This window comes from Prinia subflava, chromosome 6, assembly GCF_021018805.1.
Source record: "Prinia subflava isolate CZ2003 ecotype Zambia chromosome 6, Cam_Psub_1.2, whole genome shotgun sequence".
Taxonomy (NCBI): Eukaryota; Metazoa; Chordata; class Aves; order Passeriformes; family Cisticolidae; genus Prinia; species Prinia subflava.
The window spans coordinates 27,549,264-27,574,330 of record NC_086252.1 but is presented as its reverse complement, the minus strand read 5'-3'; the positions used below and the strand labels follow the sequence as shown (position 1 = coordinate 27,574,330).

The following is a 25,067-nucleotide window of genomic DNA, read 5'->3' as shown; positions in this document are numbered from 1 at the left end:
CCCTCTGCATCTAAAACAGTCAGAAACAGGGGCCCCTCCTTCCCACCTAGGGAACTGACAGCTTCTCCACAGTCTGACCAGCCTTGCAACTTCACTGGCACCAGCACTGGAAAGGGCAGACACTTCCTAACACATAAAGAGAAATCTAGCAAGCTTTAAAGTTTCCCAAATTACAGCTTGGGTCCACTCTTGGAGGATGCTGTGGTCAGGCTGTCTGACATCACCAGTTTAAAAAACAAGACTGTCAGTCTTGAAGACAGATGGATTTTTGGATGACAAAACAAGCCAGGAACCTTCCTCCTGGAAGGAAACCAGCGGCCCACACAATGAGAAGGAGCAGCTTGGGGGATGTGGTGAGGCTTCAGGTGATGTAAGCCCTGCCACCCTCCATTCTGGCTGGGCTGGAGGCTTCTCCCTGCACCTGCCCTGTCTCAGCACGGGAGGATTTCACCTCAAACCAAGGAGGCTCTTAAGTGCTCTTGGACAAAACAAATAGGAGGTTTTAAGAAATGCAAGGCTCCCTTGCAAATTCTAGCTAAATGTTGCATTTCCTGTTCAGCTGGGAGCCTTGAAAAGCCCATGTTGTATTTCCTATAGAAAAGACACCCTTTAATTTTCAACAAGCAGCCCCTCCTGCTGTAATGCATGTGTTGTTTTTCAGTCACATCACTTAAACATGTCTACAAGTTCAGTCCAGTTGTGACAAGACTTCACATTGCTCTGCAGAGTCTTGGCCAGTGAAGAAACTGGAGCCACAGCAGCACAGGTCCTGCTCCATGTCTGATTTTCCCATGGGCAGCTGAGTGGTTCTGCACATCCAAAGGTCTGGTCAAAGGCACCTGCACTCAACAGCAACAGCACCTGTGGCCTTGTGCTCCACATGCACAGGCCCTGCTGGACTGCTGGGAGGGACACAAACAGGCAGCCCGTGAAACCCATGAAGAACGTAGGCACAGGCTGAGCCCGTGCAACTATTTTGTGAGGGAAAAAAAGGATTATTTAAGATCCCCTTTAAGGTATACCACAGGGATTGTGGACATAAGGCAGATTTGCTCTGCTCTTGTGATATCCATGTCTTTTCAAGGACCAGGAGGAGAATCCTGCAAGAGCTGATTCCTTCTACATCTTTGTCAGGGCAGGATGGATCCAGTTTTTCTACCTCAGACAACTTTCATTAGCTCATTTGTCCCAAAGAACATGCCACAGCTCTGAGGTAGCCCAGTGTATCTCTTTCTTTTCTTGAGCTGCAGAAACAATCCTTTACAACTCAAGTCACTTACAGTTATTAAAATACATCATTCCTCTTGCTGGAAAACAAAGGGAACTCAGCATGAGACAACTCCTGTGTCCATTCTAGTTTTGCTGCATACTGACACAAAAATGCAGCTATTAAGAGCAAAAGTTCTATGGCCACATTTTCAAATAAGAGCTTCTCAGCAAAGCAGCCTGTGCATGTTCAAAGCAGTTGTTCCCACTCTTACGTGTGGATTTCATTATGCCAGTGGGAGTTCTGGCTGTCATCTGTTGAAATAATCTTTGACCAAATACCAGGCTGCAACTGGGCTCATCTGTAGCTTTACATACACCACAAACTTTGTCTGAAATGAATGTTACTTTGAAAAATCATGCGAGACTTGGACAAGGAATGCTCTGCCACAGAAAGGCACTGTGCAGAGCTGCCATTATCCCAGACAACTGGAAAATGATGGTTCTCCAGTTTGGGGACAGTTGCTGCAACATATTGCACATGGAGGGCCTGCAGTTCTCCAGGAGCCAGAGGATGAGCTGAGACTCAAACACAGCCTTGCCCTTGCTCCAGTGTGACAAAACTGAGGCTCGAAAAGGGCAGGATTGTGCAGCAGTGTTTTTTTCTGCTCCACCACAGCACTAAAGAGGACACAGCCACTGCTGTTTTTGTCTCCTGCGTCCCTCTGCCTACAAGGGCAGGCTAGACTTGCCCTCAGTGCTCACTTTGTATGCACCAACAATCAATACTTCCTGATACTTTTAAGGAAGATTGGTAAAGCACTAGACTGGGCAAAGTGCTTTAGAAGATTAAAACAAAGGACATGGCCCTGTGCCCCAGGGGAGCTTATGCTCTAAATTAAATGAACACAGGGCTGGAAGATTGATAAAGGAGTCATGCAGCAAGCAAATCATACATATCCTAATATTTGTAAGCAGGCGCTGGGGCAGAGCCAGGAAGCGAGCAGGGCTGGAATTGGCTAATAGAGAAGAAGAGGAGGAAGATATGGGAGGAGGGCTCAGACATTTGCTGAGCAGGAAGAGACTCATCCCCAAGACTCTGGGGAGCGGAACAGTGTAACGCTGACAGCAGAGGAGGTATGAAATGCCATCAGGAGGAGAAGGCAGAGACCAGAGGATATAAAAAGACAGGGATGGACCTTTGGAAGGAATAAGGGCTGGAGGAGATGAGGAGGGAGATTGTGAACACCTCTCCCATCAGCTGACCATAGTCACTGAGCTCCATAACCTCGCTTCTCCCTTGTGCCCCGCATCAGGCATCCTTGGCTGCCCCACATCAGCAAGCAGTGTGGTGGGAGGCTCCAAGCGTGAAGGCACATATGGGATTTTGTATCTTGAGGCTAAGGAGGAGGAGAGCCCAGCTCTCCCATGTGGTCAGTGAGCCTGCACCCACAGGGCTGAGATAAAAAACAGTACCCCATACTCTTCCTCAGGCAGTGTTTAACCCTAGACACAGTGCTGCTGGTATGCAGAAGGTCTGGGGCTGAGCTCCTCTTGGGGTTTAAGCACCTATGGCTTAACCTCACCTCTGGATTAGAGAGCAGAGGCAGGAGGTGTTGGCCTGGATTTCCAGGCTAGAAAGAGGCAGGTGTGCATTCTTGGGCGAGGGAATCTTGCAGTCCCAGCAGCTGTAGTGGGTGATGCCAGGTTAGACACAACCAGGGTTAGGCAGCTTCTCACAGTGTGGCATCATGGATTTCTTTCTTGGATGTAGGCAATTAAATTGGCTGGATTTTCACCCTAAGTGACTTGTCCTGAGTTGGTTTGGATTTCTGTGGTAGATTTGAAGTAATTCTTCCCAAGGAAATGCAGTTTTGCCCACTAACACCTCAACCACACTCCTTGACCTCTTGTCCTGTCCTCAGGGTTTAACCTGTAAGTAGCTGTAACCCAGACACAGAGGGCTGGGCTGGCTCTGAGCTGCTGCCAGTGGCTGGCCTGGTAGAGCCCTGCCTGGAGCCCTGCCCATTTCTGCAAACACATTTTTGTGACACCCCAGCCCGGTGCCCCACTTGCTGAGTGAGATGCACCACGTGTCCCTGCCAGCTCACCGTGCACTTGTGTGGCTTCTCTCCCGTGTGCCTTCGCATGTGCACCACCAACATATACTGAGCCTTGAAGGGCTTCTGCTCCCGCGTGCAGTCCTGCCAGCGGCACACAAACTCCTTCTTCTCCCCATGGATGTGATCGTTGTTGATGTGCTGGTAGGAGAGAGAGGAAAGCCAGGTCACTCCTGGAAGAGCTGATGCCAGTGAATCACACAGAGTGCTCCCAAAGCCAGATGTTCCCTCCCCCAGGCTTGTCAGGCACTGCAGCACCTGGGTGCCAGGTGCACAGGTATCACCAGGGACACGGGGCCCAGCACTGTGGTCTGGTGTGTTCTGCAGAGAAAGGTGTGCAGCACCCAGCACACTGGGTACAGAGCAGGCTAAAAATGGGAGGTTTGCAAAAGCAATGGGGACCCATGGTGCCAGGGAGAAGGGAGCCCTCTCAGTGTGCCCCTAGCTGTTTGATACCAGTCTTGAGGAGGATGACAGAGTCATTTTTTTTTTCTGCTGAACCCTCCTGTGCTGCATTTACACACCTGTGACTTTATTCCTGCGGTGCTGCTGGAAGATGGTGGACAGGAGGAGACAAGCCTTGGTTGGATTCAGAAATCTTAAAGTTTTTTTCCAACCTAAATGATCCTATACTTCTAAGTCCATATGCTGGCTCCATGACATCCACCTGCCGTCCAGAGCTGGTGGCTGGCAGGAAATGACAGCATCTAAGAGCTATGCAGCAGGGAGAGCTCAATTACTGCTAATTACTCTGGCCCATGAAATTCTGTGCTGGAGTGTTGAAAAGCCAGACCCAGAATGGTGCCTTCATCCACCCTGGTAGGGAGAAGTGGGTTGTTTTTTTCCCAGTGCAGGGCAGATGAAGCCCTGCCGAAAATAAACAGAACCAGAGGCCAGCCCGTCGGCAGCGCCGTTCCCGTGGCGGCCTTGTCTCTCTGAATGGGGTCTCATTGCCAAAAATAATGCCTGTCCTCGCTCCTGTGTTTTCAGAAGACATTCACTGACAGGAAATCCTAAAATAAACCACTTTGGTTTTGCGTTTTGGCTTTTTTTGTGCTGAGATTTTTTCCAGCCCCCGCCTTCGTCCCCCGGCCAAGGCCAGGCACACATGTTGCAGCTAGGGATGAGACTCTCTTGGGGCAGTGAGGCAGCACGAGGACACAGAAGTACACTAAAACAGATTCATCAGCCTTCACAGTCCTATCTGAATCCAGTCTCAGCGTTCCATGTGCTGCAGTCCAGTCCTGGGGTCAGGGTCCTAGCAGGGACAAGAGGAGGTGTGTGGGGCTCAGCTGGTCTCTTGGGCACCACACGTAAAAGCTGTGTGCTGGGAGAGCTGGGGGAGCCTGGGTTTGAGAGAGGTTTCGTATGGCTTTAGAGTTCTGCTGTCTACAGTTGTGGTTTCACAACATGGCAGCATTGTGAGATTTTAGCCTCAGATGGTGGAAATCTGATGAAGCTCCCCAGAGACCCATGGACAAGCCAAACCATGTCCAGACCAGACTGGGGAGATGTCTCCAGGCTCTGTTTGTGTGGGAGTCTAACTCGCAACCAAGACTACACACAGCAGTGCTGGGGGTGTGGGAGAGCACAGGCTTACTGTTTTGGTTTTGTTTGAGCCAGAGGAAGAACAGTTATGGAAGGAGAAATGTAGCCCCCATTCAGGAGTATTGACTCCCTGTCTGGGCAACATCTGCTTCCCATCACACGGTATAGGAGGAGTTGCTCACCCCACTTCAGCTACAGCTCCTTAGCCTCTACCTGGCTGAAGGCTTTGCTTGGGCTTCTCTCAAACTGAGTGTGACCTTTGAGGTTGGGAGCAGCAGTGGTGCTTGCAAAAATATGTCATCACTCCTGCTGCTCCCTGTTGACATGAACTTCTCCCACAGGCGCACTGTATGGGGAACAGACCTTGCTTACCCAGGTACTTTGCTCTGCACACAAACTAGAGTTTTTCCATGTGTGGTGAGATGGCACCTTCTCAGAAGCTGGTCCATGACATCTGTATTTCATTTGCATGTGTATTTTGGGCATCCCAAATCCACAACCCCATGTTGCTAGTAATCACAGTACAGAAGACTCAATTTTTGTAACCTTCCAAATTTAGGAAAATCTTGGGATATTTCATCAGATGTTTTACTTTTTTTTTTTTTTTTTTCTGGAAATATATTGTGCTGAGCTGCATGGTGCTCTGCACTTTGCTCTGGGCAGAGTTAGTTTTTCTTACATCTGAGAAGGAAACACACAAAAACTGCTGGACAAATGTGAGCCCAGCCCATCTGACAGGCATGCTGTGGTTTAACCCCAAAAGAGCAACGCCCCACACAATGTGCAACCCATTAAGCACTTTATCACTCAACTGGCCTTGAAAACTGTTTCCAAATCTGTCTGTACTCAAGGACTTGATGCACTGAAGCAGTGGCTTCTGGCAGAGATTGGCAGGCACTAGCCTTAGATGGAAGAAGAGCATGTGCCCAAAATTATAATTTAGAGTGTAGTCCCTCTGGACAATGTTTGGGTGCAGAACATGGGCAAATGGCGACTGATGCCTATTTGGGGCATATCTAAAATGAAAATATATAAAAAATGATGAAAGCAGACACAAGCCCGCAGGAACGGGGCTAGATGTGGTTTGCACATGGGTGAGCCCAGGCAAGCTGGGAGCCTGGCTGAGACAAACAGCAAAAGGCTGAAGGAAGAGGAGAAGGTAGCAGTTCCCGTTGCAAAATGTGTTTAAACCAAAACTGTGCTGCAAGCATCAGGGTTGCTGGGCTGGTGAATTCCCAGCAGATATGGGCTGGCTTCAAAGAAATGGGACTGGCACCACAGAGCCAAAATAAGGACTGGGAGGGTGTAGGGCTGGGAGCAAGATGGGGCTTAGACACAAATCATGTCTGATTTCACAGGCACTTCCCTGAATACGAGGGATTTGTTAACCCCAGAAGCCAAAGGAAACCAAATGGTGGATACCCAGATGAAGCAAAGCATACAAAAGGTTCTTGGAATTAATTAGAACTGAAAATCTGATTAATGACTTGGTTTGGGGATCCTTCAGAGAGCAGTTTTGACACTGATTTGGGAATATCACTGTGATTATGGAAGCCCTGTTTCCCAAGTTTTAAAAAATCAACCCACTTTCTGTATTTCAGACACTGGAGCGTATCTCCAAACTCTGGAAGTGCTCTGTTTCTGTGGGAGGGATGAGCTGAGCAGGTCAATAGCCTCTAAGTGATATGGCTCCACAGCTCATTAACAGGAGCATAAAAGGCTTTCCCAGCCTGGACTAGAACTGAGGACAGCATGGATGATCCCTGACCCACAGTTGGTATAGCTCTGTGGAAAGGCTCAGTGAATAGGGCCAGTGAAGAGAGAAGGGCTCAGCCCCCTTCCCCATTTTCTGATCTGGCCTTCTGCACTGAGCCTTCTATCATTGGGCCATGCACAAGGGAGACAGAAAGTGCAGCTTCAGCAGCTGAGAAAGGAGCAGTATCACATAATCTATGAGAGGCTTCTTTCAGCTGAACTCCTCGGGGAGCAGCGACCTGCTTTGGCAGTGTTTACACACCGTATCTCTGATTTGCACCTTTAGTAGCTCCCAGGGTGAGCTCTGGCTGTACAGCAGCTAGTGATAAAAAATGAGGACAAGTGCACAGAAACCCAAATTTATCGCTGGGGTTTCCTCCCAACCATTACTCACATGGACGAGCTGCTCCTGAGTGTCATATTCCTTTGTGCACCCTTCCCAGTGACAGTTAGTCTCATAAATAACCTCAGGCTCCTGTTTACATTCATCCTTATCAAGATCTTCTTTCAGGTCTGTCAGATGCTCCTGCAACACATAACGGTGCATTGTATAAGGTGAACTTCTTTCATCTGAATTCCTCCATCACTCATAGATTACAGGGCAAGCATCAACTGATCACAAAACCATGCTTGTTGTGGCTACATAACATCTACGATTACGGTGAAATGAAGAGCTACGGGGTTTTAACAGAGGTGGATCAGAGTTGACAACAAGATATGAAACACTCCAAAGCCACTGTTGAAGCAGTGCTTGGATTCAGCTGAGTTGTGGGCAGTCCCAGGCAAAACTGAAGAAAGGAAAGAGCTGGCTTCTGACCTTTGGTTGTGTTCTTTGCTGGAGCAGAACAACCAATCTGGGCAGAGTGGAGAAACATGAGCATAAAGAAATCACAGAGCAGTCAGAGCCCAGAGCCCACACTCACCTGACATGGGCTGGGCAGGGGGTTCCTGTTTTCTGCATCTTTTAGTACATGAGAAAATTATACCTAACCCAGAGATTTATGTCTGCAGGCTGCTCCACAGGAACAAAGTGGTGAGGGTGAGCTCTCAAAGCACTTCCCTAAGAGGGGAATTTGGAAAGCTAGAGCAAGACCCAGTAAGAACAGGTAGCAGAACAGAGCTCCTGGGACTCTGCACTCATAAATGAGTTACTTTAATGCTGGGTATGCTGTGAGCTCTCTCCTTAACTGCTCTGTCTAGCCAGCTCCTCAGTGCTAAATGAAGCACAGATTATTGTTGTGGCTGCTAGGATTAAAGCATGGGCAACTACACAAGAGTGTAACATACAACATAATTAGCACAAATCTGAGGAAGGACGACTGTCAGCTCTGCATGCATCAGACACCTGCACTGCAGACAAGGCCATCAGCACCCAGTATTGGCTTGGGAATCTAGCAAGACAAAACCCTGCAGATTTTGACCCCCTTCATTCCCTTTTCTTCCAGATACTACTTTTGCCTAGCACAAAGCATCCTGCTTCCAGGACACCTTCAGACAGGAGCATCTGGGGTGACTGACCACAGCAGACACTGTTCCTCACTATCTGATGCTCCAGTTGGACCCAAATGTGTGTAGACACAAACTCAGACTGTCTCTGGCCTGCCCAAACAGACCTATCTGGCTGCATCTCCTCCACCAACACCTTCCCAATGCCTGCTGGGGAGCTGCAATGGTTAATGACTTAATGGCATTATATGGCTTGGAAAGTGAGATGTGCTGAACCAAAGTTCAACAATTTTCATTAACTACCTCATGACATACATGCCAGCAGTGACTTTTCTATTCAGAAGTTTAGACATGGAGAGGAAGAGATTTGTTTTAATTAGCTCTTATTAAAAAAAAAAAAAAAAGATATTACAAGGTGGCTCTTGGGACAGGAAACTGTAATAATTTACAGAAAGACTTCTGGAGATTCAAACTATACCAGAGCCCAGAGCAATAGGCTCAGAAAGTTTAAACTTCTTTTCCAGCTTCTTTTTCCTGTAATTCCTATTTGGTTGAGCTGTAAACATCTTCTTTTGGAATGTTTGTCTCTGTGAAAAGTATGGTCCCTGAACAACTGTAATTTTATACTAAAAATCTTATTTTGCCAAAGTTTTTATACTTTCTGTTGGAAAAACGGAACTGTGGCAACTTAATTTGTTGAAAAGGATTGACTTGTTTCATTTCTACCTAGTTCAATGCTAGTCTGAATCTGTACTGGAGCTCTCTTGTGGCACTGCAGAAGTTCAATAACTGAGGTCCCCCATGCCCGGTACTTCACTGTGTCCCACAAATCTTGTCTGATTGCATTTTTTACAGCACAAACCATCATGGGAGATACTGTCTGGCCAAGGACTGTGAACACCCAAACCATAACTTGCATGAGGTGTTTCAAATGCAGCATTTCCAAAACAAAACATACACGTTTTTGGGGATAGATAAACTTCACAGTCAGCAAAAAATGGATCAGTCAATTACTAACTGACTGTAACATAACTTTTCAGCACAGTCCCCTGCAGAAAAGGAATTTCTAAATTTAATTAATTCTTCTTGCTTAGACCAAAGGAGACACCTGCTACATTCAGTTCTTTAATCTGTTCTCCTTGCCAAGAATGGGCTGTCTTTTACATGGTATCTTCTAGTAATTTCCCAGTCAATACTGATGTGGAACCTACATTTCCCTTGGGGAATTACTTCACATACTGCCTCATTAGGATTTATTAGATGATCAGCGTGAATTTTCCTACTCCTAATTTTGCCTTGCTATTCTAATCAAATCTCATTGCACCACTTTAAACTACTCCCCTGCTCCATTCAGTGCCAATTCCAGTGTTTTTCAGACCCAATGGGTGAAACCCCTGGAGCAGGGCTGCAGGGCTGAGCCAGGCTGGTGCTATCCAAGCACTCCCCAGCTGGGCACACACAGCTTCGCGCAGAGCAGCGCACGGAGGATGGCACCCGTTGAGCAAGCAGCTCCCTGTCCCACAGCTCCTCCAGTAACACATGCTTTGAGAAAGCAACTGATGGCTTTCAAATATTTTTTCATTTGCTGTGTGAAATAAACACATTGCCCTATTAGCCCAGGTGGTGGCCAGATTGGTTTTTCAGGGCATGTGATTTCGCAGCAGCGTGTAGATGCACTCCTAAACCCAAAGCTCCAGAGAGGTGCCTCTTTGCCCTAATCGTGCTGACTACAGCATGTTTATCTTTCCCTGATATGCTATCTTCATCAATTTTACCAGCCCCCTGATGACTGCACACGTTGCTGTCCCCATGCATCATGCTGAGACCTGCTCCTGAACCAGGGCAGAAGGAGAAATTTGTCATCAACTCTTCCATTCGCTTGACAATAACACGGCCTAATATTTCATGAAAATGAAGTGCCCTGAGCACTCCTGATAGTTTACAGTTGTGATAAAGGACGGTCAGATGGATACTGTCAGCCATTAAACAGTTTGCAATCACAGAGCTCCAGAAAGAAAGCAAAGGCCTCTGGGCCCTTCTTGGTGTCAAATGTTGTGTCACCTGTGTAAAGGATGTTTCTAGGAGCAATTCCTTGTTGAATCAAGAAGTCGTCCTTTTTTTGCAAGCTTTCTACCTACATGCAAGCTTCCCTCATCATCTATGTTTGCTCTGAGACACTAATGCTGCTTGCTTTGCAGCACAGAAAACTAAGACATCATTTTTACATTATTACACTTGATATATTTGCTCTCTCCCTTTTTTCCTATCCAAGCACAGTAACAGCAAGCTGAATCCCAAGTACCCATGGAATGTTTCATTCAGTCACTGCATCTCTGCCCCGTCCCTGCCTGGGCTTTGTGGTCCAGGAGACGCCTGCCTGGCTGGCAGATTTTGCTGCCTTGCTCCCAGCTGCAACAAAAGATGCCAAGAGGAACATTCCCAAAGATGAGACCCAGCAGCTCACTGCCTCAACCCCACAACACGGCTCGCAGCAGGGAGGTTACCTGTGTGTTTGGGGACACTGGGGGCAAGCCCTCAACTTCAGTCTTGACTTTGCTGCGTTTGTTAATTACTGGATTGACGGTGCTGCTCACGGCTGACTCACTGCTCTGCTTGCTCTAGGAAAGAAAACCAGGCAAGAAATGGCACTGGGGTTTGGGATGACAGACAGATGGAGGCCCACTTCCTCATTAAAAGTTAACTTTAAAATCAGTCAAGGTTGAGATTCAGGAGTGGCAGGGGGCAGCAGGGTTGGCCTGGGGTTTATATAAAAACCAGTCCATGTGGGTTTGTGCAAGGCAGAGGGATGGGAGAGAGGGAAGAACCAAGGGCAGCCCTTTAAAAAAACAAGAACAACTTCAGGAGAAAAAACATCCCATTGTATGTGCATAAAATTGGAACATTAACATTTTTAAATACTCTTGCTATTTGCTCAAGATTGGTCTTGCAAATTATTAAACAGAGGCAGAACTTCTTCCAGCCACATTATTTTGGTAGCCAGTTTGTAAGGACAAAACAAAACCAACCAATCAAATAACCTGCAATAACAAACAGAGTTTGCAGTGCAGCAGCCATGAGAAACCTTAAAACAATAAAGCAGTCTTAGAAGTTCTGTATGATACAACTAAAACAATGATTTGAAATGGGTGTGAAATAAGTCTTTTGGGAGAAAAGCAACTGCTATTTAGACGTGGAAGGAATGTAAGTGGAGAAGAAAAATTGTTAACAATGTGCTAGGCATATTCAGTAACCCAGTGCATGTGGAAGGCTTGTGCACACATGTATATGCTTGTGTGCTCACAGGTATTTGCAAAGATATATCTAAGGTGTGGGATCTCATTCCTAGTTTTCAAAATCTGGCCCCTAGTTTTGCAAAATTTAGCAGTAAAAATCAACAGCAGGGACACATTGAGAGAAAACCAACTGAAAAAGAACGAACAAAAAGTAGAATATGCAGAGGTCCTACACAGGATGCACTTACATGTTAAAGATTAAGACCATCATCATGGTTCACATGAGTACAAAAAAGGAAGGAGGGATTGGTAAAGGTCCCATCTAGAAGATGGTTCACAGTTGCTTAATTTGCAAAACACTACAGCAACTGATTTCCCTCCATTTCATAGGACACAGCACGTTCAAGAAGATTTCCTGCCTGGGATGACCTTGCATATTGTGTTCAATACTGGTTTGGTTTCTACATGGGTAGGTGCAAGGAAGGGAGATGGGTGCAAAATTTGTCTGCGACTAATTCAGAAACACTCGCCAGGAAAATGAAAAAGGAACATAAAGGGACAGTGTGAGTAAAAAAGAGAATTGTTGAAACTCCCACAGCTACCATGAAGGGAAGCCTGCACCCCACGGAAAATGTGTCCCCATTCTCACATGTGCCATACAGGATGGCTGGGCTGTCCCTACCTGGCTGGAGTCAGAGATGCAGTTGCTGTTGCTGCTGCTCTGTGCCGGTGATGGGTTCACAGAGATGACTGCCATGTGCTGCCGTGGGGGGAAGGTTGGGGATGGCTGGATCAGGGGAGGAGTGTGTCCAAAGGCTGAGCTCAGGCCTCTTTGCTGGGTCAGGATCTGCTGGTACGTCACGGGGTTAAGCGGGTGGGGGAAGCTGAATGCCGGACTGCAGCAACAGAGGAAAGAGAAATGATGAGGAGTTATTTTAAACAATATTTATCATTTTAATCAGTCATTGATTCAAGTTTGGTGTCTTGGAGACTCCTGGAGCCAGGTTGCAATGCCCAGATAGATGTCTTTGATGCCAGAATAAGCCTGACTGCCTGCTTTATTGCAAAGTCCCAATTTGACTTGTATGTGCTTTAGCAAACTTTTGAGTCATTTTGACCCACGCATTAGACTGATTGTGATTTCTTTGCTTCCTATGTAAAAAAAACCAAAACAAAACAACAAAAGCCCTTGGGAGTGCAGAAGAGGATGGGACCTGGGCACATCTGGCTTTGCAGCACCTAGGGCTCCCGGGTTTTCCCAAGCAGACCTCTTTTGCAAACTTGCAGCTTTGAGGTTATGCTAACCTGGATATGAAAAATAAGCATCACCTGGCCCACCTGGCACAGATTACAGCAGGGATGAAAAAGTATCCACTTAACATAGTCCAAAAGCATGCAATTTACTCTGCACTCAGGTGAGGGGAGTGCTGGCTCAGGGGACTGCTGAAGCATGTCACCCTTCCTATGTAGGTCACTGGTTCATCTCCAATCTAGGTCAGCAGTGACCAGGAGCACCACTCGCCCCCGGCTGCTTGGGCAGTAACTGGGGCAACAGGTCCAAGACAAGATGCAGCAGTGGAGAGCAGCAAAAACAAAATTCTGCTTTTGGAAAAAAGGGGTTCACTCCCAGGGACAAGTCTGCTGGGCAGAGAGAGGGAAGCACAGGAGATGTTCTGTGTAACTCTAGATGTGTGATGCATGAACCATAGACACTCAGCCCAAAAGCTGATTATTTGCCACCTTCAAGAAGTGGCTGCCCTGACTTTACCCTCACTAAAACTTTTGCCACTAAAACTGCCCAAGGTGTGAGTGCTCAAAGAATAGGGGCATAATTAGAAACAAGCTTAATGACCAATTTTGCTTTTGGAGAGAGTATTTCATTCCTGCCTCTAAGATGCTGTTAAAATAATAACAAAAAAGTCTTTTCATGCCAAATTTCTGGCAGTTATGCTGCTATATATGTTACCCATTTCACAAATCCTGACATTTAAGATATATTTTTAGAACACTGAGAAGGGTTTCAAATTCTTTATTACTATTTGATTATTCCCTTGGAGGCTGAAAGTTGACCATTAGGTCAGTCCCTGGACTCTATTTTGTTAAAAATACCAGATATTACTCTAATATCTGAGTATAAGTTGAGTACCTGCTACAGGTATTGTGCAGCTAATGACAACAGGTAAAAAGACTAAAAAAAATATTACTAGATAAGAAGTTGCAATTTTATATCAGCCTTATGTTTGATTTTACAATTAATTTTTAAATTACGTTGCTGGATGAAGTAACTTACTTATTAATGCTACACTTACTAATAACAACATCTCTGTTTGCCCCCACAAATTTTAAGCATGCGTAATCTTTGCAACCCATTGCTTTGCAATGTAAGTGTTAATTAGATCAAACATTTTTAACTGTTAAGTAATAAAAAGAATAATAACATTGTGAAACTTGGGTGAAGTAATCACAGTAGGGACTGACAACAGTCAGCTGCCTAATGTAAGTGCTTTTTAATTAAGATTTGAACAAAACTTTACTCAAGGGTTTAGATTTGGTTTAAGTACACTTTTAGAATTAGGCTCTTCTATCCACCCAGGCAACATTTTTTCTAAGAATGTGGGCCAATAATTTGGAGAGTACTTTGGGGCAATCTCTTAAATCAGAGTGTTTCTTAACCAGTCAAACTGCTCACAATGAGCATTTTTAAAGATGAATTTATTATCTGTTTCTGCTTGCAGCAAGGCATGATCATACTGTAATTACTGGAAACGTGGTAGCCAATAGCCCCAAACCAGCCAAGACAACCCCACCCCAAGCACCACAAAATACACTTCCACATGCAAAACCATATGGGGCTTTGATTTACTATGCTACACAGCCACGATGCACAAAAGCAGAGGCTGTGAGGAAGAGGAGCTCTCCCTTGCTGGAGGATCATCCCTTCTTTCGTGCGGATGGTTCCTCAGCTGAATGGAGCTGATCCCAGAGCTTTACCTGATCGTCCCAGCAGATAAATGGCCGTAGGAGCCACTTGCTGCTGAACTGCTTCTGGAGTTGTTGATGTATGCCACAAGGGAGTTTGGGGAGGTCCTGATCATTGTCTGGAGATCAATGCTGGCATCAGAGAGCGGAGAGATAGACAGGGCTCGCTTCCGGCTCAATCTTGGAGTCACCCGCGGGCTCGAAAACCGGGACACTGCAGGAAAGAGACTTTGTCAGATCAGACCAGTGGGCTCCTTTCCTGCAGGCAGGCTGGAAGTGCTGGGAACTGCTGCACTCATGACTGCTGCAGGATGTTCAGGACCCAGGAGCAGCACAGGGACCCACTGCCCTTTGATGGGAGGATTCCTCTCTTCTGGGCGCCGAATGACAGGGGTCAGGCAGCGGCATGAGCACCGCTTGCTTTGCTGTCCTCAGGGGATCCTGTCCATCACCCCCTTCCACAGGCACTAAATTAACTCAAAAGGGAGAAGGCCCTGCAAGGTTTCCATGAGCGCAGCCATGCCCGTTGACTCGGTGTCAGGAGCAGCAGGCCAGGGGAGCTGCACATCCAAGCTGGGGCGACCATTGCAAATGGTGAGTGTGAGCCTGTGTGCGGGGGGAACGGAAACCAACGAGCATGAGCACAATGCTCACCATCCAATTAATGAAGGAGGCGAGGCTTCAGAAACCCTGAAAGTAAATTAAGAGTTTTAAGAAAACCAATTTGGCAGCTCAGGCACAAAGTTCAAGCTCTCCCCCTCTGAGGGGACCTGCCAGTGCCTGGACCCTATTAGCAATTGTCAGTCATTCAGGCATGAAGTAATTTCCAACCCTGCCAGGCCCATTTATGGATCTGCAATACATGACGGGTTACTACTGCAAAAGTTTGGCATCCCTCAGTGTTTCAGCACTGCTAACTGGAACGACTGACTTCACCCAAAGGAAACTCTGCCCAGGCCTGACCCACCTGCAGATCTCTGGGGTGGCATGGATGGGAGTTGCAGATGGGCCATATCACAACTTTCCTCAGTACCAGGGTACCAGATCCAAACCCTGCCTGGGATGACTCATCCCTTCAAAGCAAGCAGTGTTTGGACAGTGTATTAAAAAAAAATAAAAAACTGAAGATAAAATATAGCACTTGGCAATGTGTCCTGACTGGTAATCCCTGCCATCCACCCAGGGGTGCAGGAGGGCTCAGCTGCTCCAGCTCCTTCCCTTGATGAGCACAGCAATGTATCACCACCTGACTTCTCCAGTGGCGGTCTCCCCAGAAAGCATCCTATGGATATATCCTATTAAACACTGTGAATAAAACAATGAACTGCCCAGACAGGCAATATGAACCATTTTCTCCTGACCTGGATGAAGGCACTGATTTTACTCACATATCACCAAATACAAGCCTGGCACTTTGCAAGAGCATGAACTCTCCATCCTGATGACAGTGCTAGTATGTGAGAGAGTGAATGGGATGTAGAAGGAGGCAAGATGTATCCTGCTGGTGTAATCAAACAATTCCTTGATTTGTGCTGGCTCACAGCAGTCTGTCACCATTTCCCTGAGACCTGTGGCTGGGTTGCAGTGTCCCAATATCCACATGACTTGCCTGAGCACCAAAGTGGCTCTGCCATTACCATGCCTGGGTGCTGTGTAATCAATGGGGTTTAGTATCACCATCCTCTTAGTCCTCATAATGACCCTCATTGAACAAGATAAATGACTTGCCCAACATCCCACTGGAAATCCAAGGCTAAGCTGGTACTTGAACCAAGCACTCTTGTGACTTTTGTTCTATGCCTAAGCAGCTTCAAGAGTTGCTAGATGCAACGCCTTTACTGAAAAACTGACAATACTGAGAATTTCTCTTAAAAATCAGATTGCTGCATGTATGTTCAATACACTGTTATAATATTTTGTACAACTACATTTTGCGGCCTCATGGGGCAGAGAGATTCTAGAAAACATGACTGAAAGATTAGGCAGCAGACAGAAAGGGCAGTAGCTATAAAAAACACCTTGTGAGTGTTAAAGCTGTCCCACAATTTGGAGGGACTAGACTCAAACTTCCCAAATGCTTGCAGCTGGAAGACTCTAGCCCTGTGTGACACTTCCCTGGAAGCTAGAAAAGATGCAGCCACTTTGTAGAGGCACTGTAGACAAAGCCAACCCCTCAGCAAAGGCTGGCCCAAAGGGCTGAAATGGAGAATTCCCAACGTTACATCTGGTTCCTGAAATCTGAGCCCTGCCAGAGCTCTGGACCAAACAACAGGAAGGTTGCTTGGGCCTAGATCATAATGGTCCTCTAGCCGTAAGGAATCATTCAATACATGCACCACAACCTGCAAAGACCTGGATGCTCTTCCCAGTCCTCCTCAGCCACACCTCCTTGAGCAAGTTGCTGCTTCTTTCTGTGTCCCTATTTCCCAGTGTCATCTATTTAGATGAGCTCCTTTAGACAGGGCTTGTATTTTATTCTGTACATACTGCACCAAGTGCGATGGGGCCCCATCTCAGATGAGTTGTCAGGGTTTCTGTCCTACAAATAATATGCGTCTTTCCAGATATAGATATTGTTTCCTGCATTTGCATTCCCACAGTCTCCTCCTTCTCTAACAGAAGGAAGCAGGCCAGATTTGACAGTCATATTTATCTCTGTTACTCCCACATCTCAAGGGAGATCTGTTTATTAATGTGCCACTTCCCTTGATAAATTACTAAATAGAAAGAAAAGCCTTGTACTCATTTCTCGCTGCTCCTTCACATGATTTATGCCCAAAATGCTGGATCAGCCATTGGTTCCCATTAATTTGCAGAGGGAAGAAGACCTGATGTCCAACAGAAACCTGGGTTTTAGCAGTGCAGACAATGTGGGCACTCCTCCCTGCTGCACACAGGTATGTCGTTTTTTCCCCACGTAAAACTCTGCAGGAAGCTGTCAGATCATCAAGCTCGCCTGGGAATTCTCCAGCCCAAAACCAGTAATATGCATTGTGTTAGTGTCCACTCTAATTTAGATCCTGCAAGTACTGCAGGCTATCTAAAATGTTGGATAGCAGATCCAATAGGTTGGGTTCATGCTTTACACAAAGACTCTTAGGTCTTGCAGGCTTCCACAAAAAGCTGTGACCTAAAATAGTGCTACGGATGAACAGCCTGCCCAAGGTGCCTGGGAAGAGAATCATCTGGGAAACAGAAAAGGAGTTTAGAGGCACATGAAGAAATGCTCACTAGTGCATTTAGGAAGAGAGAATATTTTCAAAATTATTATTCAAAAGCAGATTAATAACACTAAAATAAATATGTTCTAAATAATAAAGTTTGCCTGACCTGAATCTCCTGATCTGAGGACACAAAGCACAAATGTCAGATGGTACCAGGCAGCAGCAGTGGTCAGCATTTGTGTAGCTGTACATAGCAAGGAGTTCAACACTGAAGAGGCTGACTGACAGCCACTGGGGCACATTAGTGAAGTCCTCTGCTGCCCGAGGTCCAGTGTTCCAAAAGAAAAACCACACACAACTGTTCAGCAGGGACTGTGCCCAGAGAAGTAACTAAAGGCGGGATCCATTTTTCAGATACACAGATGGAAAGCTTTGGGAACATTTATCACTAACACTCTTCTCTCCCCTTTCAAAAATGCTGACTTCTCAAAATGAAAAGGATTAGTTTAAAGAATTCTTTGATGTTTGGAAAATATGTCGGGGGAAGTTCCCAAACTGTCAGAGTACCCCCCCTTCAACACTCTTATAAGGAAAACAAAAATCTAGCATTTTTTCTGGTGTTCTGAAAGTTGTTGTGTTCAGAAACCTAAAGTCATCATAGGTTAACTAGAATTTGAAACACTCACACATTGAAATAAATGTAGCAAACTATTTCAAAATTCATTCTACTCCTTTAACAGTACTTCAGTTTTTAAAATCAATTTCTCTGTGCCTCTCTTCCTCAGACGGAAATCTTTCTTACCTTCAGTCTTTCCCCCTCTCTCCCTCAGATGGCAATCTTCCTTATTTGTAATTTTTTTCCCTTGAATGCTACTGAGATATAGAAAAACCTCTTTTTTTTTTGTCACTCAGATCCACCAAGAAGTGATGGGCCAAAGCCCATGCAGCAAAACAAGAAAAAAGTCAACTGGTGAATGCAAGGATACAATAACTGCACTGAGCCCAAAGCTCTGGTCATTGGTGGCAGCATTGTGGATGGCATGAAGAACAATAAAAAAATTACCAAAGGACATTGACCCTGGTGCATCCCCTCACAAAAAGTCGATTCCACAGACATTTTTGAGTGTTTTAACTGTTGTGCACTGGCTTTTCCTTACCATTTCACATACAGACCCAGATACAGTGACCGTCACAAGCTCAGGTCCACATGCTAGAAAATAAATATAACTCACTTTAGGAAATCTTTCAAAACTGCCTGGAGTAACTTTTCAGTAGAAAAAACCCTAACTTTACAGCAGCACTATCTTTTCAGAGTAAACGTGAATGCCACAGTTTACAACCGAAGGCTATTTCTCTCCTGGGGGGTGTGTGTTTAAATATCTAATTTCTAAACTAGCAGGAATTCAAGTCTGAGTTTTCGAATGACTTTGGCAGTGTCTGCCAAACGTCCCAGTCCAGTCCCCCAGACAGCTTAGAGCTGGGAAGAAAGTCCAGATTTCCTTGCTAGAAGGAAAGAGTATCCTTGGCACTTTCCTGTGGTGCACCTATGAATTATCATATCCACAAGTTTCTCAGAAACTGGGATACTCTTCCCAAATTTAGATTAACTCACAAGAGGTCAATGATGACCAAATGGTCAGCTCTTACACGTGGCAGCTTGTGGACTGACTCCAGTGCCTGATCCCAGAGCCCAAGAGCAGGATCAGACCCCGACTCGTCTGGGAGGTGGGAGCAGAGGTTCTTGCTCTGATCACTTCTGTGGCAGAGGGATTCTACAAGAGATGTTTTCTTCTGGAGGGAGAATTCAGACCTCATGTCACACCACGAATAGTGGAAGCAAAGCCCTCCTGAAAGGAAATGCCAGGCACTCAGTGGGAGCTCCTTCGAGGCTCCTTCAGGGTAAGGAAATTTCAGGCAACACTTTACAGACAAATATGTTGCTGTGATCTCCACAGCACAGGATCATCAGGGGAATCTGCTGCCTAACAGACGAGCCTGTAAGGCACATGGGCTGCAGATGGCTCACACCCTGCCTGCCCCCTCCTGCCTCACTGAAACCCAGCCAGAGCCACTGCTTCCCCTGCATCCCCATACCAAGCCCCAGGATAAATAGTGTTATCAAAATGGTCCCTCCTCCTCACCATTCACCAGGAAAACTCCATTCAAAATGTACAGAAATATCCCCCCCGATCTCATCAACAGAGTAAAACCAAGGGCCTCATAAAAACACAGGATGGTCCCATAATCGATAGGCAGCAATAAACTACAAACACTCTTTGTGTAACCAGTTCCTTACTTCCCTCTCTCCTTCTGCAGAGGCAACACACCTCTTTTTTAAACTGCAGCAGATGCTGGACATTTGTTCTGGCACCAGACATTGTCCTGGGACCCTTCTTTCTTCTCTCCCCAGGCCAATCAACTTTGCAGTTCAAGGAATACTAATGCTTCCCTCAAATCCTCACTGAAAGACAAGGCTGCATTCTTCTACTCCCAATCCACAAGGTAACTGTTTAGTCGACCCAACTTGCATATGTAAATTGAATTCTTTAGAAACCAGAGTGCAGCAGGATTCCAGACACAGCACTTATGGGGTGCTCTGGGACTTTTTCTCTCTTCTGCACATATTTTTCTGGGGAGGAAAACAGAACTGCTGGCTAGAAATGGGTGGGAAATTGTTTCCCATTCTCTGAACCTTTTCTGAGATTTCAGCAAGTTTCCATTCTATGCTGGGACAAAGAAAATAACAACAACAAAAAAGGATATTTGAGAGTTTTTAAGGAAGCGACTACAGAGCATACCGTCTGCCCAGAGCAGCCAACAGCTGGCTTTGTTGGGAAGTCATCTGTGATCCAGCACATCCAGCCTGCAAACCCAGGGCTGCTGTCCCTCCAGCCCCAGGGGAAGCCCTTCCTTCCTAGGTCACCAGGAGGCTTGGCTCTCTGCTTTGTCCTGATGGAGCAGTTGCTCCACATGAACCTGCTGGAGGGAGTCCTGAGCTCACCTCTCCCAGCCGCGTGCCTGCCCACTGCAGTCACCACCCTGCTGCCTACCCTGCTGGCTATTAAATCACTTCCTTCAAGGAGAAAGGCTCCAACAACACTGACTGAAAGAGGCTGGTGAAGCTGAATCACTGTTTGATTTGGAGAAATAGAGTCCTGCTTAATGACCTGCCCACATCCCAGGCAACTGTGCCAGCTGCTGGCCTGCTGGCTATGCTGGGCTGAAGAAAGCCCTTTCCCACTTAAACTGCTGATTGTGAATCAAGACATTTGTGACTACCTGGCACCAGGAAGCAAAAAACAGGGTAAGGATCCCTCCTCTATCTCCAGAACTGGACAAAATGCAATGACAGTACTGGGTCAGACAGGGGGTCAGTCCTGCTATTGGTAACAGTTGCACAAACACATCTATACAACCTTCCTGACATGAGGGACTACCTTGGACCTAACTTGCACTCAAGATGGTTTTTTCCCATTCCCTTACTCAGCATGCACTACCCAATCACACTCTCACAACTGTGCAAAGTGATGGAGTTAAAAATCATCTCTAGTTTCCACCCTGGCCATAAGAATCTTATTCCAAAGATTTGGATTTTGTTCCTAAAGCTGCCATTACTCCACTCACTGATCCCCTTTTCTTTGTGGTCTCCAGTGATGAAATGGCTTTGCTTTGTACAGCACTTTGAGATTTGCTGGTGTACAGGGCTGTAACAGCATTGAGTCAGTGTGGGTGGACTCCTGTTGAGAGAAAATGGCTCCTCCTGGGGGGCTGAGGGTAGTCACAGGAAGCCCTGTGCCTGGAGGAAAAAGCAGCTGGAAATACTAAATATGCTTGGAAAGTGGTAGCCATCTCCAGGGTCATTGTGTTCCCCATCAGTCTTTCCTGCCCCAGGAATGCTCTTGCGCAGACAACTCTGTCACCTGGAATAATCCACTGTGTAGCACTACTTGTAAAAAAGAAATGCAAAAGATTGTTTTGATCTGGTGACTAGAACCTGTAGATACTCTCAAACGTACCTCATCAGCAATGTTGTGACACTGGAAAGTGATTAACTTTTGATTTGAAAGTATAGGCTTTCCAGAAAATGGGATGAAGCCTGGATTCAAACTCTACTCTTGGATTTTGAGTCCCTGTTTGGATGAGAAAATTGAACAGAAGAACTAACTGAAGGGTTGTTTAGTCTCCACTGGAACTGGCCTGAACACCACAGCAGTCTGGTACAAAAAATTTAAATCTGGTCTACTTTAGTGCTTTAACTTCTTGTAGCTGCACACTGGAAACCCATCAGAGATGCAGCTCTGGGCAGCCCACCTCAGTCACCATGTGAACAACTCAGCAGATCTGGCATAGGGTTGGCACCAACAAGCTCCAGCTGACATTTTTATCCTATTACTTTTCCTAACATGTGATGGAGTAAAAACACTAACAAAAAACATGAAGGCACTGAGAAATTCTCCAAGAAATGCAATTATAGGAACCAGAAAGGCGCAGGTATGTGTCTGTGGAAGAAGTACCACACCCAGTGCCTACAGCTCCCATGGGCCAACCTGCAGATGTTTGGAAGTGACGTGACACTGAATAGGGCAGATTTAATATATGTTTATCTCCTGCTTTTCCTTTTGCAGGTGCCAGTGTTATCACAGATGAATGATGGTGCTTCGTGCAGTTTAACAAGAGCTACCTGCATTTTCAGGAAACTAATTCTTGTGAAGTTTCTATGTTCCCGGGCTCCCTGGGAAGAAAAGGGCTCTCTGAATGACAGATGCAGTGAGGTGGTGACTCACTGGGGGTTTATGCGTGCTACTGATATTCTTGTCTCAGAAAAACACCATAAGAGGATGCTTTATTAAATTATCTGTTCAACTATTTACTTAGGCTCTGCTGATTTAAATTTTTGAAATAACTTTCTAAAAAGAGAAGGAGACACTGTCTCCTCATCCAGCATTTCAGAGCCATCTGTTTTACTCTCTGCCTTAATAATGTACAATTCTCTCTTTTCTCTGGGTGATGGATAAACCCAGGCACTCAGACCAGAGACTGGTACTGGACTGGTGCTCCTTTACACATTCTTAAAAAGAAGTGTCTCGTGTCACATTCTCATAATGTTTGAAAGTTTCCATCTCATGCAGAACACGTGAAGGCCCAGAAAAGGCTTTCCAGTTAATCACCAACAAAGCTTTTCCAAAAGATCATAATAAATGCTTGTGAGCCCTGACTCTGCAGTGAATCATGGTTATGAGCTTGGCTGCATGAAATCGAGACCTTTGATACATGATTCACTGTAGAGTTGTTTTCAGGAGAAGGCAAACAGTATGAGAGTTCTGCCAAGGGGAGTATCTCAGTACCTCAGATAAAGATTGATCTTCAGCAAACCAGAGGATGAGCATCTTGGTGTGCTGGGAGCCAGCCTCTACCATCATGAAAACAGTTGTGTTTGCTTCCCTCACTGGTTGTTTATCTGGCACTTCAGTGAGGCACTGCTGGTCAGAGATGGACTAATAAGGAGGCAAGGAGGAAGGAGTCCTGTTCATGAGCCCCAGGAGAACTTGGCAGAGCTCATTTGCACCCATCTGCTATAACCACAGGCATTAACCCTTGGGAGAGAAGACAGAGGAGTCTTACTGACCAGCTGCTTTGTAGCAGAGAAGTCTGGGACGTGTTTTGGGTGTTAGAGGGAAGGATGGTAGCAAGGAGCTTGTGCTCTCTCTTTCTCAGACGGGAATCAGGTTCCAAATTAATCTAGGAATTGGCAGCACAAAATGACTGTTCAGGTAAAACTTCCACAGCAGCTGCAGATGAGAAACTGTTTTTCCATTAGAAATATCTGTAAACTCCCATCACTGAACAGCCAGAACAGCTTTTATCATTCTAAACCAGTCACTTTATGAAGCAGCAAGACCACAAAGTCTTTCATCTTAAAAGCTCAACAACAGAAACTTTGAAGCGGTAAAGAAACGATGCAGATCTCCACTCCAAAAATTATAATGGTCCACAGGCAAATCCAAAGATATCCCAGGAAACAGACGCTGAATCTGAAAGCTGAGCTGAGATTTCTCTTTCTTGCAGCAGAAATAATCCCCAAACTGCCCTCTGTAATAGCTGTACAACCCCAGTTTTTGTAAGATGTATCATGAAGTGAAAGGAAAGACATTTCTAACAACTCTAAAAATCATTTGGATCTCATATATGCTTCCAGATAGATTCTTCCCAGGGCAGTAGTCAGGCCACAGGGGTGACTCAGCACCACAGTGCCTAACATGATTCTCTTTCTTCTTCATCTAGCCAGGGTCGAGAGCTTTCTGGGTTTATAACACCCAATACTATCACAAATACCCTATTCCTGCTTTTTTTTATTTCCTTGCACAAAGTACTATTATATTCTTTCCACCGTGCCGTGTCTCCCCATTCAGATATTTTCTCTCCTTGTGAACCTGAGAGGTCGCAGCCAAGATGAGAAGTCCACTGTGCCTCACACAGCTCTGCATGGACATGGCCCGCCTTCACCTCAGACACCAAGCAGGCAAAACATGGGCTGGGATGGCGAGCTGGAGATGAAGCTTGTCCCCAGGCACACTCTGGTCACCCATGGTCAATGCAGCAGGACAGCAGCAATGCCCAGCTTGTTGGACCAGCCCATCTCCTACCCATCCTGAAGCCATGCAATCCTCCCTAAGAGACGGCATATTTTAAGTTATGTATATTTTATATATATCTATGGAAGGAGGTGACCTTTTAAGTCCAAAATTATAGTGCAGCACCCAAAGGTTCCAGCAGGGCAGAGTGACCTTGTACAGCAACCTCCACCTGGAAGGCAGTCCCATCCATCTACCCCAAGATTTCAGCCATGCCAGGAAGAGCCCAAGCTGCTACTCACCGTCAACGGGGCTGAGGTAATCGTGGAGGTGGGCTGTGCTGGCTGCTCCCCCGCCCTGCATGAGGAGGTCCCCGTAGGGGTTTGGGTGGCCGGCCATCAGCGTCATTTGGTGGTAGTAGTCAGCAGGGTTGGCTCCCGGCGGTGGTGGGGGCAGCCCAAAGAGGCCTCGTTCCTTCAGGTGCTCATGAGCCACTGTTGGAGCCGCGGGCGAGGAGAGAAACATGGGGAGAAGGTTCCCACCGCAGTGTTAGACTCGGAGCTGACGCTGGTGGCCCCGTCTCCCCCCGCGCCCCCCGCCAGCCCAGCCGCGCGGCTCCGTGTCGGGCGCGCGTGACGTGCGCTTGGGCGTGCTTCTGTGGACAAAGGAGACCAGGCTGGGGCCTCTGCATTCCTCCATTTCCGCAAATTTATAAACAATCTCTCGTTCCCCCTTCTAATAATCCTCGCGTTCGGACGCAGCCAGCACCCCTGGGAGGGGGGGAGAGGGCCCAGGCTGCTGACAGCAGTAACCCTGTCAGCATTAACATCCCTGCCTATTAGGAAGGAAAGACAAATGCAGCCCAGTTCCCGATAGCAGCGTGAGGAAATTAAAGCCAAGGTCTAATGCATAGAGCTAGGTTTAGTGTCTGGCAGCATAAAACCATTTTGGCTGCCAAAGCCAATTACACTCACTTTCTCCCAGCTGTAATTTTTCAAACCTGCCTCCCCGCCCGCTTGCCCCATTAACTTATTTACCACCACC

General features: G+C 46.4%; 1 protein-coding gene across 3 annotated transcripts in view; it reads right to left on the bottom strand.

Moving 5' to 3' along the window:
• Positions 1-25,067, bottom strand: part of GLI2 (GLI family zinc finger 2) — a 189,365-nt gene that overhangs the window by 14,676 nt on the left and 149,622 nt on the right. For all 3 annotated transcript variants that reach the window (XM_063400841.1, XM_063400840.1, XM_063400842.1), the window contains 6 exons: positions 24,326-24,517; positions 14,300-14,501; positions 11,991-12,204; positions 10,580-10,693; positions 7,024-7,155; positions 3,318-3,467 (listed from right to left, as the gene is read on the bottom strand). In XM_063400841.1, the coding sequence (XP_063256911.1) occupies positions 3,318-3,467; positions 7,024-7,155; positions 10,580-10,693; positions 11,991-12,204; positions 14,300-14,501; positions 24,326-24,517 (1,004 nt within the window). The remainder of the gene's footprint in view (positions 1-3,317; positions 3,468-7,023; positions 7,156-10,579; positions 10,694-11,990; positions 12,205-14,299; positions 14,502-24,325; positions 24,518-25,067) is intronic.